Raw genomic sequence first — 15,310 nt, forward strand, 5'->3', positions numbered from 1 at the left:
AACGAGGCGATACAGATCCGAGCGCGTCGCGATAACAAGAGACAAAGTGAGCAATATATAAGAAGTCGTTGACGGCAGTATAGGTGATGTATATGCGCCTGCGCGATAAAGACTCGAGTGAGGAGAGGTCACTCCGAGGGGCATCCCGCACCAGGTATTTCGATCACTTTGCTTTTTACATTCGAGAGACCAATAAATAGAGACTGCAGGGCGGGCGTCCGGGCTGTGGTGTGTGTGTGGTCCTGGGTTCACGAGTACCTCACATCCGCGTGTGGACGTGAGGTGAGAGTGAGGGTTTTTGACGTTGATGTTGATGTTGGTGAGGAGAAGAGATGAGGCAAGACCAGGCCAACCCGGCGGGCGGGATGATCTCGACGCCGTGCATGACCTGCGGCGGCAACTACGACATGACGCACTGGAGATCAGCCCGTCGCAGCCGCCAAGAGATCAGCCGCGATAAGGCCGTATCAGTAGTAGTACGGCAGACAATTCAGTATAAATAATGTGATAAGTCTGGCATAGTACGTAAAGGAAATTATAGTCCTACAAATATAGTCCTAGGGGGAAAAATGGCTTCATATTAGGATATCATGGCAACGGTGCAAACAGTTGCGACATTCGTTCGTCTTTCTATACTACAATTCCAAGACCGCGCTGTCGACGCAGGCCAGCGCAGTCCAAACCAACAGTAAGTGGCCGTCTATTTACAACAAGAATGTGCTATTTCCCAGATCACATGTGTCCCGTAAAGAAGAAAAAAAATCACAGGAATCGCCATCCTGTGTTGTAAGAGTCATTAAGATGCGCCCCCGTTCTCTCCGGTGGCAGCGGAATATGCAAGGGGATTAAAAAGAAAATAGTAGTAATAAGACGAGGAGACAAGGGGAAAATTCAGGAAGAGAAGAATAAAGCGGAAGAAGAGACAATCTTGCATCTCAAAATCAGCACCACGTGAAAATGGGGTTTTTGCTTTTCACAGCTTCAAGGCGCTCGACAATGACCTTGCGCTCATTGCCCTCCATTCCTTCTGCGGCCGCATAGCCCAGGTCGCCTTCAAGATCGTCCGCGCCGCCGAAAGACCACTGACTACTGCCTCGTCGGTGTGAGAATGAGCTATGCCGCACATGTTTCGAGGAGCGATCTTGGTAGCCCTGTGTCGAATCAGTGGTGTTACCGCGAGCGCGAGGGGGTGGACGAGTAGGCTGGGGAGCCCAGCTGCTTGCAAAGTCTCTACTACGATCATCGGCCAGGTCAAACATTGTGTCGCTGTCTCGGCCCGGCTCTTCGCCAATACTGCCCAGTTCCGCAGAGGCCCGGCCACGCGCCAGCTCAAAACGGTTAGGATTTGGAAGGTCGCCAGTTGTTGAGGCTCCGAAGCCCAGCAGATCGTGGTCTGGGCCAGGCGCAGACGAGACTGCGGCGCTGATGTCCATTTCCTCTTCGTCATAATCCTGCCCAAAGGCCTGAGCCTGGTGTCGTCGAGCCTCGGTGGAAGGAGCCCGCATAGGAATAGCGACGGGCACATTCACCAGGTCATCCCATACATAGACTCTTGTTCGTCGGGTAAGTTCCAGTGGGCCGTGGTCTGGTTGCTTCAGGGTCTCGACAACATTCCAAGCCTGACCTTTCATGACAGCAATCTGTCGGGCAAACATAGACTCTTTGAAGTCAGAGTCCTGGACAAAAACACGTCGCAGGGCAGCCTGTGTGCCGCTCCACCATGCAGTGGAGGTGAGGAGAGGTAGGAAGTGGTCTCGTGTTTTCTGAGAGAACGGCTGCCCAATGAGCGAAACGGGGAGAAACAGCCAGCCAAATGGGAAACTCCGCCACTGTTTTCTGTATTAGTAAATGATAAGGAATTGGCGGGGGAAAAAGGAACCTACCGCATCGGGGTGTTTCCATGGCCACGACAGGCTGTTGTCGATGGCTCCGAGCCTGATTGAGGCGTGTTTTTCAAGAGCATTAGAAGGAGTGCCAGTGCGGCTCGTGGCAACCATAGCTTCGTGTCGCCGGTAGGGTAGTGGAGAAGTCCGGTTCGAGCTGTTGTTTCTATCAACATCCAACATAACAGGTCGGTTGGGTACAGCGTCTTCTTGGTCATCCTCCTTGGGCTGGCCGTTGGCCTTTGGAGGATCAGCCACAATCGAAACTTCTTCCGATTTCCAGTCGACTTTGATCATCCAGTTATCAAGACCACGATCTGTGTTCCGCATGATGTAATCCAAAATAACGAGTTTTTCAAGCTCTTCTCGAAACGATTGCTTGAGATTTTCACTCCAATAGAATCGGTTTTCTGAATTATCACTCTGAGGAGACGGGGTACGAGCCTGAGCTGCGTCGTACTCATAGTCGTCTTCGTCATCCGAATGAACGCCTGACGGCCGGCATGCTTCGTTCCAAGGCCTCTTCTTGCGTTTCGGAGCGTCATCAGCATTGAAGCCAGAGTTGGTTTGGTCGGGCCAGGGGTGCTCTCGTAGAAAGAGGGTGGCATCCTTGTAGCCCTTGAGGAAGACCTGAAAGCTGCCCGGCTTCGGTGGTAGCGGTTTTCGGCCTCTCCAAGCTTTTCTGCGTTCCCAGAAGTCGTAAAAGAAGGATTTCGAAGAGAGCCAGACGACGTCTGTGTAGGGGACGATATCGGTGCGCAGGCGCGAGTCGAGGACGTACGCGGCAGCCTCGGACACGTAGGAAAGATTGGGAATAAGACACGCTCGTCCAAAACAGCAGGGAAAAAGGTTTCGGTGGAGCCATTTCGTCCACTTGGGGTTTCTAGACGCGTAGGGTTCTTCGTCTTTGGGCTTGAAAACACCGACCGTTTTGCCGTCGGCATTACGCGCAAAGTAGCTACCAGAGCTCCCCTGTGTGATCAACTTCGGATGCATACCTAGTTCGATGGCGGTACGGACACTCTCCACGACGGCCTCGAACTCGGCGCGTCTACTCCGCTCTTCAGATTCATGTTCATCTGTCTCCAACTGCGCAGCGGTAAAGGGGCGAACGCCATCGGGGGCCTGGAAGACCGAGTGGTGGATTTCGAGTTTCTCGTCTTGCGGCGATTTGCCGCGTCCCTTGTGGATTTTGAACTTGGAGGCGATTTCCTCTGCCCACTTCTCCAGCCGGGCATTAATAGCCTTGATGTCGACGCCCGAGGAGTTGCTGTACTTCCGACGTCGCGTATAACCGGGATTCCTGCGGCGGTATTCTGGGGGGGTGGATGGGCCGGACGAGTGCATCTGCCCTCGGGCATTGATGGGCGCATACTGGGTTCCGCCGGATATCGTCTGTGGCACGGCGTATGGGCCATCTCCCTCGGATTCGTCGTAATAGTCTCGATCGTCTTCCTCAGCCTGGGCCAGGCGCGCATAGCCCGACGTGGCTGGTCGTTTAGGCATGGTAGTGAAAAGGAACGGCAAAAGGCTCCGGAAGCTCGGAGGCTATTAAAAAAAATAAAAATAAAAAAGAGGAAGGAGTGGGATGGAAAACAAGGGACAAAGAGGGAAAAGAAGAAAAGAGCAGCAGGGTATATATTATCTAGCCAGCGGTTAGGACATCTTAAAAAAGGTTGTGGCCAGGGTTCGTCGAGCGAGAGAGAGCGAGAGAAAACGGTGGCCGCCGGAATGAGCAGCTGCATGCAAGCCCCTTGAAATCGGACGGATGCCTCAGGCAGCACCTGCCCAGGCCCACTTTCGTCACCGCCCGCCAATGGCCGCCGCCGTTTCTGGCCTACAGAACAAAGATATTATTGTATTGCACATGTCTAGGGGGGGAAAATAGCCTAGAACTTTTTTTCTCGCTTTGAATTGTAAAATACCAGTAAAGAGAATGGCCAGCTGGTGTTGTATTTGATTGGTTTATGAGTGTGTATACTTCAGAAATTGATAATCCAGATATGATTATTGATGCCCTTGAATATTACACCCTGCGGTCAGTATCAAACGCGTTTGCTGCGACGGAGTCTCGTTCTAGCTTAGCGGTGATCTGTGCTATCAGCAGTCCGATATGCTTTTCATATACAGCATGTAGGTGGAATTTCCGGCCACGCCAAGTAACCCGTTTTTTAAAAAAGAAAAGAAAAGGTGTCAAACAGCAGGGGAATTAAAATTGAGTAAAAAATACGCAGGGTCCGTACACATCAAGCCTGACAGCATTCTTCACACCCCCTATCTAACACATGCATGATCGACCGCGTCGGTAACGCCGTAACGTTACCGGCGATACGGGCTAGCCTCTTGGCCGGTAATATTATTCTTCCTCACGCTCTCCAGAATTATGACTCCAGCAATCTCTCGATCAATCCTCGACCACCCTGTCAATCCTACACGCTCTCGCGTTCCGATCGTTTGTCTGCCCTTCAGTCGCTCTTTTGAACACCTGTACAGCCTGGCCATTGCCATTTACGCTCCTTGCTCCCGCCGTCACTCGTTGTCGTCCCACGGTTCCTTACGATATCGGTCCCCCCCAGTAATCTTCACGACCCAGCCATTGCACACGAGTATACACGGTTTTGCACTTTTTATTTCGGGTTTTCTGTCGTGGCTCGGAACAATTGCAACCACAACTAATCCAACTATCTTTCGCTTTCGCCAGCCTTGCGTAGTAGCAAACGTCGGGCGTTTACTCGGCAGGCTCTCACCCAGTCTGCTTTCTCCCCAGAACCTTCCTTGAACTCTCACGACCAGCCATTTGAGACCGATCCCTCGGTCTCTCCCATACCTTCACCACGGCTTCCACGGTGGCTCCTCTCCTGTTCCGGGCGTCGCCCATCGATCCTGCCCTTCGCTCGCCGCCGTCGACCGAACCGTCCTCGCGTGATCTCGCCAGCTACAACAACAGTTCGCTGCAAATCGACGGGCACGCAACGCCCAACACTCTGCCTCCTGCTCCGGGCCTCAACAGTTCAACTCCGTCGTCTGAAAGCACCCCTTCCTCGACCACACTGCCTCGCCCGTCCGCACTCGACTCGAGACCAGACCACAACAGTTACGGCGTGCCGCCGTCGTTGCCAGGCCTGTCCGCACTGGCATCAGTCGCATCGGCTCCGACGTCTCAGATAAGGTACGCCAGCCTCCGATCTCACGGAAAACAAGAGCAGCACGTGGTGGATGCCTGGTTTCTCAGGCAGCCCGTCACGCAAGCCAGAATCTAATCTCCCCTATCTATCGCGCAGATCGTCCAGCAACAACAGCAGTAATGTCGCGCTGAGCATGTCGTACGCCACGTCTTCACCAGCAGCGACCACCGGCGGCCAGGGGAACACACCAGTAAGCCTCACTTCACTCTCTCTCTCTCTTTTTTCTTTTACCCTGCCTGCATACCTCGCAGTGGTGCATGCCGCGCTGTTATCAGCTGCGGCTGGCGTCGACACCTCAGGCTTGGCGCCGGCGGGCCCGTTGGCGCCCACCAACCCTCGATCCCTTATCGCGCCCGACTGTCAAATCTCTCCAGATCTTATCTATTGCAACACCCTCACCGTATCGCCCATTATCAGCCCTGCCCTGCTTCCCTCTCTCTTCTCTCTCTCCAGTCTCCATCCCTCCCTGGATCTCCCTTCTTTTTCTTGCCAGAAATGGCGTCGACCTTGACTGACCAGAAACGCCCTCAATTGCAGCCCGTCTGCCAGAACTGTGGCACCTCGACCACCCCTTTATGGCGCAGGGATGAACTCGGCTCCGTCCTCTGCAATGCCTGCGGCCTTTTTCTCAAGCTGCACGGGCGTCCGCGCCCGATCAGCCTCAAGACCGATGTTATCAAGAGCCGGAATCGGGTTAAAACTGCTGGCCAGGGCCCGAAGCGCAAGGTATGTCCCTCTGAGCAGAAATTTTTTCCTACACCAGAACAACCCCTCAGCCACTTATCAGTGATCGCAATAACCACTAACACGTGTCGCATCATAGTCCGGCGCAGGATTAGACGTGAATGGCTTGTCTGCGTCGAGGTCAGAGGCAGGAACACCGCCGCTTGGGTCGCATGGCTACCGTCGCGCCTCTCGCAAGATGTCCCCGGGCCATTCCGATCGCTCGAACTCGCCGGTTTCTCGAACAAACACGCCTGGCGTTGCATCGCTACACCAGCACAACTCGAACATTGCGCCGCAGCACATGTTCGACAGTGTTACCCTCGGGGATCATGGCTTTAATCCTGCCAATACTCTACCGGCACTACAGCTCCGTCAACCATCTCCAGGCTCTACGTCATCTCTCGTAGACCGTCATCTCGAGGCTCCTCAGACCTTTGAAGGCTTATTGGCGTCGAACACATCTTTGAAAACGCGTGTCAGCGAGCTTGAGGTGATCAATGAGCTCTTCCGGGGTCGCGTCGCCGAGTTGGAGCAGAGCGATGCTACCGCACGTCGCTCCGCAATGATCGTACGCGATTCCGAGGCGCGACTTCGCCGGTCGTTGGACGATGCCCAACGTCGTGAAGATGATCTCAAACGTCGTATCAGCGAACTTGAACTGCAGCTCAATGAACGCTCTGGAAATGGCTTCGGCGAGCCTGCTTCAAAAAAGATCCGCCTGTCAGACGTGGTTGATTACGAAGCAGGGAGCTCTTCCAAGTCTCCCAGCGCTGCCTAAGATCCAGGCATTTTCGTTCGTGGTAGTGTTGCCACAATTTCATTCACAGTTTGCTTGCCTTTTGATACCCCGTGATGAGCCTCGTCTATTTGCGACGACAAGAAAACTTTTTTCTATTATCTTATTTGACTGCCTTAACTTTACCTTCGTCAACATAATACGAACTGGCTCGCTGATGCGCTCTGCGATGAGTGGGTGACATCAGTCCTGAGCTTCTTTCTTGAGAAAAACTCATATGGAGGGAAAGACCAAGAGCAACAAAACTACAACAAACACAGCAAAAACAAAAGAAAAGCAAAAATCACCGGCGAAATGAGGGTTACCATTGAGCTAATGGCCTAACCAATTCGTCGGATATATGTCTCCCCTTTCAGTTTTCATTTTCATCGTTGGCTATGGGTATCATGAAATATAGAGTGGTACGGGCGGTTAGGGATCAGTTAAACAGGAACTGCTTATTTTTGCATTTCCCATTATCATTCATTTTCCTCTTCACCGATCTACGCTTGAGCCAGTTGCTTCATCCGCCGGGCTTGAGTGTATATATTGTTTTAATCACGGCTTTGCTTCAGATCTGGTTTTTGCGCCTTGGGGGTTGGAGTTTCTGTTTCATTTTTATTGGAATCATCCCACATGCGCTGCGCCTTGACTTGCTATTTATTACCATGATGGACAATCATGGCTTTTACATACGAAAAAGTTCTCTCTTATCTTCTTTTTCTTTTTCTGTTTTTTGGCTTCTCTCTTCTCTCTTTTTCTTGAGTTCTTTTCTCTTTTTTTTCTCTCTCTTACAACTACTGCTTTCCCCCATGACTCGAATACGGTTTTAGTTAACTAATTGTTTGGTGTAATAATATTTATCACTAGAATTGATTTTTACATGATTTTTTTGTTTGGTTTACGTTGTTAGAATCAATAATAAATGGTATACATCAATTGATAAATAACATTTTTACAGGTATATAAGATAGCACTAGTCGTTTAAAGGAGTAGACACTATCTTGATTTATTTTAAAGAATAAACCACCAGTCATTTTTACTTATCATAGATGTTGTATGTGTTGGTTAACGAGTATATTTCATATTATGAGTCGAAGTAATTATATCAACTATTCTGCCAATAATGAGGATGAAAACTAGAATGCAGAAGTAATAGAGCTCTATATATCGTGAACGATATATTACATGTAATATAGAGAAAAAATTAAAAAGACAGTTAGAAAATATAATTTAACAATTGCTTTGATCTTGAGAATACATGCAAAACATCAACTGATGAATAGTTTAAATAGATGGTAACGAGCCTCCATATATATACCTTTCTTGTCATAGCCCTCGTTGATTTGAGATCTTTATGCTATGGTGGATATGCTCACAGTCGCGCCGACCTACGTAGATCATTCAATGTTGCTTTTCGATGCCACAACTAACAGACATGCCGTATACAACAACAGAAACAGTTGTGGAATCACCGCAACCGACCAGCCCTCTAAATGATGATCATGACAGTAGCTCTGAAGAAGGTAAGCCAGTCTAGCCTAGAATTTAATATTGCCTTGGTCATTCTAGTTCTAGCTATTGCTATATTTATTTTGTAATAGTATGTTACTAGTATTGAGGTTCTAGCTAAGGAATGGATTTACTGAAATCAAGGCTTCTAGGATCAAACTAATTACTATAACAGCACCATATATTACCAATAAATTTTAATCTATGGATGACGTTAGATGCTATCAATTGATACGAGTGTATACTATATAGTAAGTTTGCTGATCATTTCTCTATCTGGACTCCTTTAGTATTGACTTGGGTTTGTCTCTGCAGTCTTCTTTAAGGAAAAGACTTTAAGTCTTAGTAAAAAGTGTCCTAGTTATTTTTGAGACCCGTTCTGTTATCTGCGCTGCGGCACCCATGTTGGTTCCCATCTTTAGTTGTGCTGTTGCAGGGGTTGGTGGCGCAGGGGTGAGAAATTGCGTATGCTGTGTGAGTGAACTAGCAAATTCCCAATTAAAAACAGTCCTACTCAATAGTGTATTTTAGGCATGTTTAGCTCCATCTCCCTGAACCTGCTGCCCATTATCAGGTTGCATGCATACACTTTGCTACCATCACAAACCGGCAGCATGGAGAAAGGATGTTCCGGACCGGGCATAGCACTGCCGATGTCTGTGATGGCAACTTGCGACGCCAGTATGGTAGAATTCTCACAAGATGACCTTGCTATTATCACTCAATATCCCTTAAGCGACTCTTTTAATCCTGTGCATCACCTTTTGCAGGAGGTAGAGCATTCGCACCTGATATCCTATAATGGCACTGCTGATGGCGCTGATCCAACCCATCAGACGGCTATATCTAGACTCCTTGTCACCCTGATGGGCGAGAAGGTAGCTTTTAACCTTCACCCTCGGACCAGTAGCAAAAATATTGCGTCAGAACTGTCAAAATTATTTACACGCGTTCAAGACGAGGACTTTCACTATGACCACTACCGCCCGGTGATACGCCTAATTCTGAAGAAAGCGTCAGATGTCGACATCTGGAAAGCCGTCCTCAACCTTATCACCGCCGTCTCCAGAACAACTCCTCCGGCGAGTGTCCCCCTGGCATTTGATGGCACCCCGGTCAGATCTACATCGTCATTGCAGAAAGGGTCAGAGCAGACGCGACGGGTGGTGGAAGGAAGGATATTCGAAGAGATTCGAGACTGTACCCATAAGGGTGTTAGAGGATTCTTCAAAAAGTACTTCGAGGGGAAATACTGGAGCCAGCGGGTGGAAGATGGCTATCGTCGCGTGCTTGACTCTGAAGATGGCAGTAGATGGCCTGACTTCCCCAACCCGCCAACACAGAAAGACGTTCTCGACTGGTGGTTTCGATTCCAGGATGAGTTCCTCTTGGATGGACGAAGCATCTACTTCTCCACAGCAAGCAAGAGAGACCTCACCGGCTCAGACGCAGACCGACAGGTCGATCTCCTCCTAAAGCTCCGAGGGGCGGACGACATCAGAGGAAAGCACAACTGGAAGGATATCCAGGTGGTTGGCGAGCTGAAACGGCCTGGTGCTGAGATCGGGACCAAAGGCACGCTACTTCAGATGGCACGCTATGTGCGGGAGGTCTTCATCGCCCAGCCGACGCGCCGGTTCGTCCACGCTTTCGCTATCTGCGGGACCAAGGCAGAAGCGTGGGTGTTTGATCGCTCGGGTCCTTTCAGCTCGGGTTCTTTTGACATCAACGAAGAACCCAAACAATTTTTTCAGATGATCGTGGGCTACGCAATGATGACCGACGAGGAGCTGGGGCTGGATACCTTCATAACCAACAACACGATCACCACCGAGGGGACCGTGGGGGGGGGGGGAGGTGGTAGTGCACCTGGACCCGAAGCCGCTCTGCTCACAGTATGCCATCGTGTGTAGGGGGACCACCTGTTTCCTTGCGAATGTCGACAATGAAGTGCAAGGCGTGGCTAAGTTTTCGTGGACATCGGACAAGCGGGCAGCAGAAAAGGATCTTCTCAAACTAGCTCGTGAAAGAGGCGTCAAGGGAGTCGCAGCGGTCATCGGGTATCGCGATATTACCAACATTGCTGAACTTCGGGGTGGTTTGACCTTTGAAAAGCGCCACACCTTTCGAAGCACACCCTCCAGCGCCAAATCCTCTTTCAACCTATCTCATTCACATGACCTCCGGCCACGGCCGTTCACTCGGTCTCGTTCGAGTACCGGCCAAAACCAGGCGAGCAGGAAACGCAGATCTCCCGATAAAGGGGCGCCGCTATCTAAACGAGCACGCTCCAGTAGTCAGCAGTCAGGAAACGATCCACAGGAAACTGAACTACCCTTCACAGTTCAGTCAATGCATCCGCCAAGTCTCTTCGACAGGAATAGCAAAGAGCAAGGGCCCTATGATAACCGCATCCTCCGCTGTCTTGTGATCTCGCCCGCTGGTCGGCCGATCTACGAGTTCTGTTCGCCCATGGAACTGCTTGTGGCACTCCGCGATGCCATAAGAGCGCATCAGTCTCTTTACCTGGTGGGGAATATTTTGCACCGAGATATTTCAGAAAACAACATAATTATAACTGATCCGGAAACCGCGGATGGCAATTCGGGCATGCTAATCGACCTTGACCTTGCGAAGGAGATCAGCAGTGGGCGAAGCGGGGCGCGCCACCAGACCGGCACGATGGAGTTCATGGCGATCGAGGTGCTACGCGCCGTTGACCATACATATCGCCATGATCTCGAGTCATTTTTCTATGTGTTTATATGGCAGTGTGCCCGTAACGGGTGGGAGCGTTTCAACCGGCTGAAAGAAAGGCCGGAGGATAGTCTTCTGAATGAATGGTACACTGGAAGCTATATGAAGATTGCTGGTAGGAAGGGAGGTCATATGGATGCAAATAACTTTGAGTATCTTTTATGGGAGTTCCCCTTGGAGCTGGAGTGTGTGAAAACTCTTTGCAGAACACTACGGCGGATCTTGTTTCCTATCCATCAAGATTCTCTCTTCACCGGAACGCCGGTGAAACCGGAGACACTGTATGAACCAATCATCCAAGCATTCGATACGACCATCAAAGACATCGAGGCCGTGGAGGGATAGGTATTGTGCATAATCTAGCATCCGCAGTAGCAGCCATGGCATTCCTGGCAGCCTTCGGAATTCAACCATCCTTGTCCGTAAACCAAAAGGGCCCGGAATCGAAACCCCAAGTCTCTGAAAAGCAGAAAGACTGATGGATTTTGCACCTCCATCAGGGATCTAGAGCGTCGGGCATGGAAATACAGATAGTCTGGTAGGCAGGCCGGGTTGACAGAAATTGCCAAACCACCAGGGCTATGCCGAGAAAAAACAAGCAAACCTCTGTTGATGAAAAGACGTTATTCGCGTTATTTAAAGTGCTTCAAAAGAAATGATCTAGTATAGACATTGTGAATGAAACATTCGCCCAATTCGATCAGCATGTAAGCGAACCGTCCGAGGGGACTTCCCCTGTTAGAGTATTTATATTGTGCTACATATGTACCCGATCGTTGTTACCCCTTGAACTCCCAAGTTTTAACCTTTTAGTGACAGAGTTACCACCGGGTAGGTATCAGAGGCCTTGGAAAGCTGTAAGAGGCCATTTGATTTGGGTTGGAAAATAGGATGCTTGTACACATATTCACAGCTTTCGGGAAAGTATTCATTTTGCCTGTCCTTGAAGGGTGCAGGATTGTGATCAAATATTGTACGGACTTGAGCTGGAGGATAAGTTTTAAATCTCAGCTCGGGGTCCGCCAACTGTTTCAGAAAATCAATTGGTATTAGATATTATGTATAGGACAAAAACGAACGTACATGAATACTGGACGTCTCTTTCATAGCCCTCACTAGCGAAAGTATCATCGTCTAACGACGCGCTCGAAGTTACGCTCTGCTGCGCCTATTGTCCCTGTACACTTGAAATATTGCAGGGAGACGAAATAGTAGTATTCAGATAATCCTCTAGTGCCAAATCTGCCTTCGCGTCCTCATAAGGTTGATATTTCACCGTGGGGAATAAATGATTAAACTGATTGTTTCCGGGTTTGCCATCTCTGGTGCTATTCTCTTGATTATCGGAACCAGTTGATTGTTTTTGCCCTCTTTGTTTTTCCCCTATATAAGGGCACAAAGGCCATATCAATTAACATACGAAATTGACACGGTTCTGGATCCTTCTTCGTTCCAAGTATTGCGATTTTCCTCTAATAATCATATCTGAGCTCCGCAAAGAATCTATAATAGGGTTGGGCTATATTGAGAAGATGGATGAACCCATGTAGAAGTTACTATCCCCTAGTTATATAGGACGTAATGTGAAATTTCCATAACCCAGAATTGCTGCGCAGTTCAAAAATATTTTCTTTTTGTAGTGTCGTCCAGTTGATGGGGCTGATATTATCTCCCTAGAGTCAGCAAATATCTTCCTTACGGACTTTTAGAGAGGCCAGAGCATACAATAGGGGAAGTTGGGGGTTTCTGGAAAGCCTTCGGACCACATACATTCGGAGCTCGGGGTGGGCACAACCTCAAACATGTCGAATGACATATTGGAATATTATAAGCCTAATAAGATAAGTAACTATAGTAAGGCTTGGAATCTTATAAAAAACCTAAATTCATATACATATTCACTTCTCTTAGTCTAACATGTATAAGCTTATCTATACATATATAATCGATATCAGTTGATAATAATATTTCAATGATGTAACACTTGATTTACTTGTGTATAAGTTAGTCTATAAAGGGAACCCCAAAAATTCAACCACGCGCCCCGGGAGAAAAAAAAGTCAACAACCAGTGGTGCTTCCTCATCAGGGTGGTATGTAGCCAACACATGCACAAAAGTAAAGAAAAAAAAATCTATCCAAGATAATATAACCCCAAGATACAAGAGAGTGTTTTTCTTCGTCTCTTAATCTTCCACCCCCTGCAAAATGAAGGGGATCCAACTACCTTAAGCAGTTCTATCGTGATCTTCAATCTTTGCCCCTCTGTCTTTACCGTGAACGTTTCTTTCCAACCAAATACTATACAGAGAAACCCCAATTCCTGCCAGTCCGCTAAAAAATGTCAGCGTGTAAGCAGTACGATAGCACTGCAATCCTTCAGTGCAGTCTCTTTGACCATTTTCTTCGATGATGCTGTGATGGTCGTAGATAGTTCCGTAGAGGAGGTTGAAGACGTTTCCACTGAAAACGGGGGCAAGAGTCATCACACCCCAGTTCTGGCTCATTCCAGATATACCGAACTTATGCGCAACGAGAGACGGGAAAACGCCGAATAAAAAGCCGTACGCGAGTCCAGTGAATGCAGATATGATGTAGAGTTGGTTTGGGTTGTTTATCGTGGTGCCCGCGAGTTGGGTCAAGGTGAAGACGACGGCCGATAGCAACACACACCAGAAACGAGACATGTTGAGTTTTGTGACGAGGAGGTCTGATCCAACACCTATACGATTCCTGTTAGATGTCTCAAGGCATGGTCTTGTGTGAATGACTCTTACCACTCAACAATCTGCCAAGAAAGCTGCACAGAGACAAGATCGATACGTGTAGAACTTGATGGCGCTGGATGAATTTAGCGTCGGCGCTGTCGTCGTAGTAGCGCCACAGGGCTTTTGTCTAATAATTGTTAGATATGGATAGCCCCATTGTAATTCATCTGCTTACGGTGTTTCCGATATTGCTGGATAACGTTAGCACATAGTCACATTACTAAGAACGAAGAACCCACTTGATTGTCATCAGTCCTATACCTGACAACAATCCCATCATGAGGAATAGTTGCCAAAATTCTCGCCTCCTAATAAGAGCCAGCCCTCTGATATCTGAATAATGTGAGCTGTTTTCATTATCGTGATATGTCTGTACTTGACTGCCAGTTTCTTCGTCGGTATAAGGTGAAGATCTGGGCGCGTCCACCAAGGATGCAGCCTCACCAGTAACTCTTGAGTCTTCAAGGCCGTTTACTGCTTCATTACCGGATATTGGCTCGCGCCCGGCGTGCAAAAGGGGCTGTGTTGATGATGATTGTGAGGGTGACGGTATGGAATTTATATCTTGCCTACCTATTTCTTCGGGCTCCTCATAGGTGAATTGTTGCCTATCTTCGGTTTCGCGGTCCGGTATAGTAGTGTATTTTTGAGTAGGAGGAAGGACTCGAAGGAAAAACCCAGAAACGGAAACCATAGCACAGGTTCCAAGGGCTAGCAACATAAGGAGTGACCCTGTATCGCCGTGGAAAAAAATCCCCGCCATGGTCGAAAAGAAGAAAGCACTGAGGCCAAAAGCAGCCACTGGAAAAGCCGTGGCTGTTCCCCGTTGTTCTGGGAAGTTACTGGCGGCTACAACTAATTAGAATCGTGGCAGTGATGACCTTGATACAAAACTTACCAGCTTTGATGGCGCCGGAAAATGCCGCGGAGCCCCCAAGACCGGTGAGCCATGCAAAGAACAATAAAGGAGGAAGTGAGAGGTAACCGGCACCATGCTCATATGCTTTGAGCGACAACATTAGTTCAATTCAATGGTCTAAACGCGAGGTCATCATACCAAGGTAGATAGGGTAGTATCCAATAAAGAGCGATATAGTGCCTATGATCAAAGTGATTGGCGGTCCCTTAGCATCTGTCAAGATTCCCGTTGGAATTCCTGAGCAATATAACCCAACGTTTCCCGCGACACCCTTGAATCACCGTCAGCGTTCCGTTCGAAGTCGTAGTACAACTGATACCACCTACGAGTAAGTTGATCGCTTTCGAGGACAGATGCATCTTCTCTGCGAATTGAGGAGCCCATGCTGAATAGGCATACTGTATATAACCGTCAGCATTAAAAGCGGAGGAAAGCAAGGCCGTTAGTCCACCGTACATTTGTTCCGCTAGCCAGTGCGATCACTGTCGCAGCAACAGCCGCGATGATCCTCTGGGTATGAAGGGATCCAACAACCATGATGTTGGTTTCTTCAAGTAATTTCGCCTCTCCTGGCAAAGTTCTGGGACTGCAGGGTCATACGGCAGGCGAATTGAAGGTTCCAGGATGGATAGGTGTATAGACGAGATGAAGTTGGTGTCGAGTATCCACTGATAAGGAAAGTCGCACGTGTACTGATCCGGCCAGGGGAAGAACAGAAGCGACGAATAATCAATGAGCGTCGCAAGGAAATAAAACGAGAGAAAACGACGCCGTGAGCGATTGAAC

General features: G+C 48.9%; 4 protein-coding genes across 4 annotated transcripts; 2 read left to right on the forward strand and 2 right to left on the reverse strand.

Annotated features, from left to right (window-relative positions):
• Window positions 1-941: 941 nt before the first annotated feature.
• TRUGW13939_05280 (uncharacterized protein) lies at window positions 942-3,389 on the reverse strand (the record flags this gene model as incomplete). The annotated part of the gene is made up of 2 exons (XM_035488444.1): window positions 942-1,829; window positions 1,884-3,389. The coding sequence occupies 2 exons, from the start codon at window positions 3,387-3,389 to the stop codon at window positions 942-944; spliced, it is 2,394 nt and encodes a 797-aa protein (XP_035344337.1).
• Window positions 3,390-4,687: 1,298 nt separating this feature from the next.
• TRUGW13939_05281 (uncharacterized protein) lies at window positions 4,688-6,572 on the forward strand (the record flags this gene model as incomplete). Its single annotated transcript, XM_035488445.1, has 4 exons — window positions 4,688-5,052; window positions 5,165-5,258; window positions 5,486-5,794; window positions 5,892-6,572. Coding segments are annotated over 4 exons (1,449 nt in total), but the record flags the coding sequence as incomplete, so codon positions are not given.
• Window positions 6,573-8,695: 2,123 nt separating this feature from the next.
• Window positions 8,696-11,183, forward strand: TRUGW13939_05282 (uncharacterized protein; the record flags this gene model as incomplete). Its single annotated transcript, XM_035488446.1, has 2 exons — window positions 8,696-9,976; window positions 10,050-11,183. The coding sequence occupies 2 exons, from the start codon at window positions 8,696-8,698 to the stop codon at window positions 11,181-11,183; spliced, it is 2,415 nt and encodes an 804-aa protein (XP_035344339.1).
• Window positions 11,184-13,065: 1,882 nt separating this feature from the next.
• On the reverse strand, window positions 13,066-15,061 carry TRUGW13939_05283 (uncharacterized protein; the record flags this gene model as incomplete). The annotated part of the gene is made up of 8 exons (XM_035488447.1): window positions 13,066-13,559; window positions 13,615-13,732; window positions 13,781-13,796; window positions 13,845-14,454; window positions 14,504-14,608; window positions 14,663-14,795; window positions 14,851-14,922; window positions 14,981-15,061. 8 exons carry the CDS (start codon window positions 15,059-15,061, stop codon window positions 13,066-13,068), a joined length of 1,629 nt encoding a protein of 542 aa, XP_035344340.1.
• Window positions 15,062-15,310: the final 249 nt, after the last annotated feature.

The sequence above is a fragment of the Talaromyces rugulosus genome, chromosome III (assembly GCF_013368755.1).
Source record: "Talaromyces rugulosus chromosome III, complete sequence".
NCBI classification, from domain to species: domain Eukaryota; kingdom Fungi; phylum Ascomycota; class Eurotiomycetes; order Eurotiales; family Trichocomaceae; genus Talaromyces; species Talaromyces rugulosus.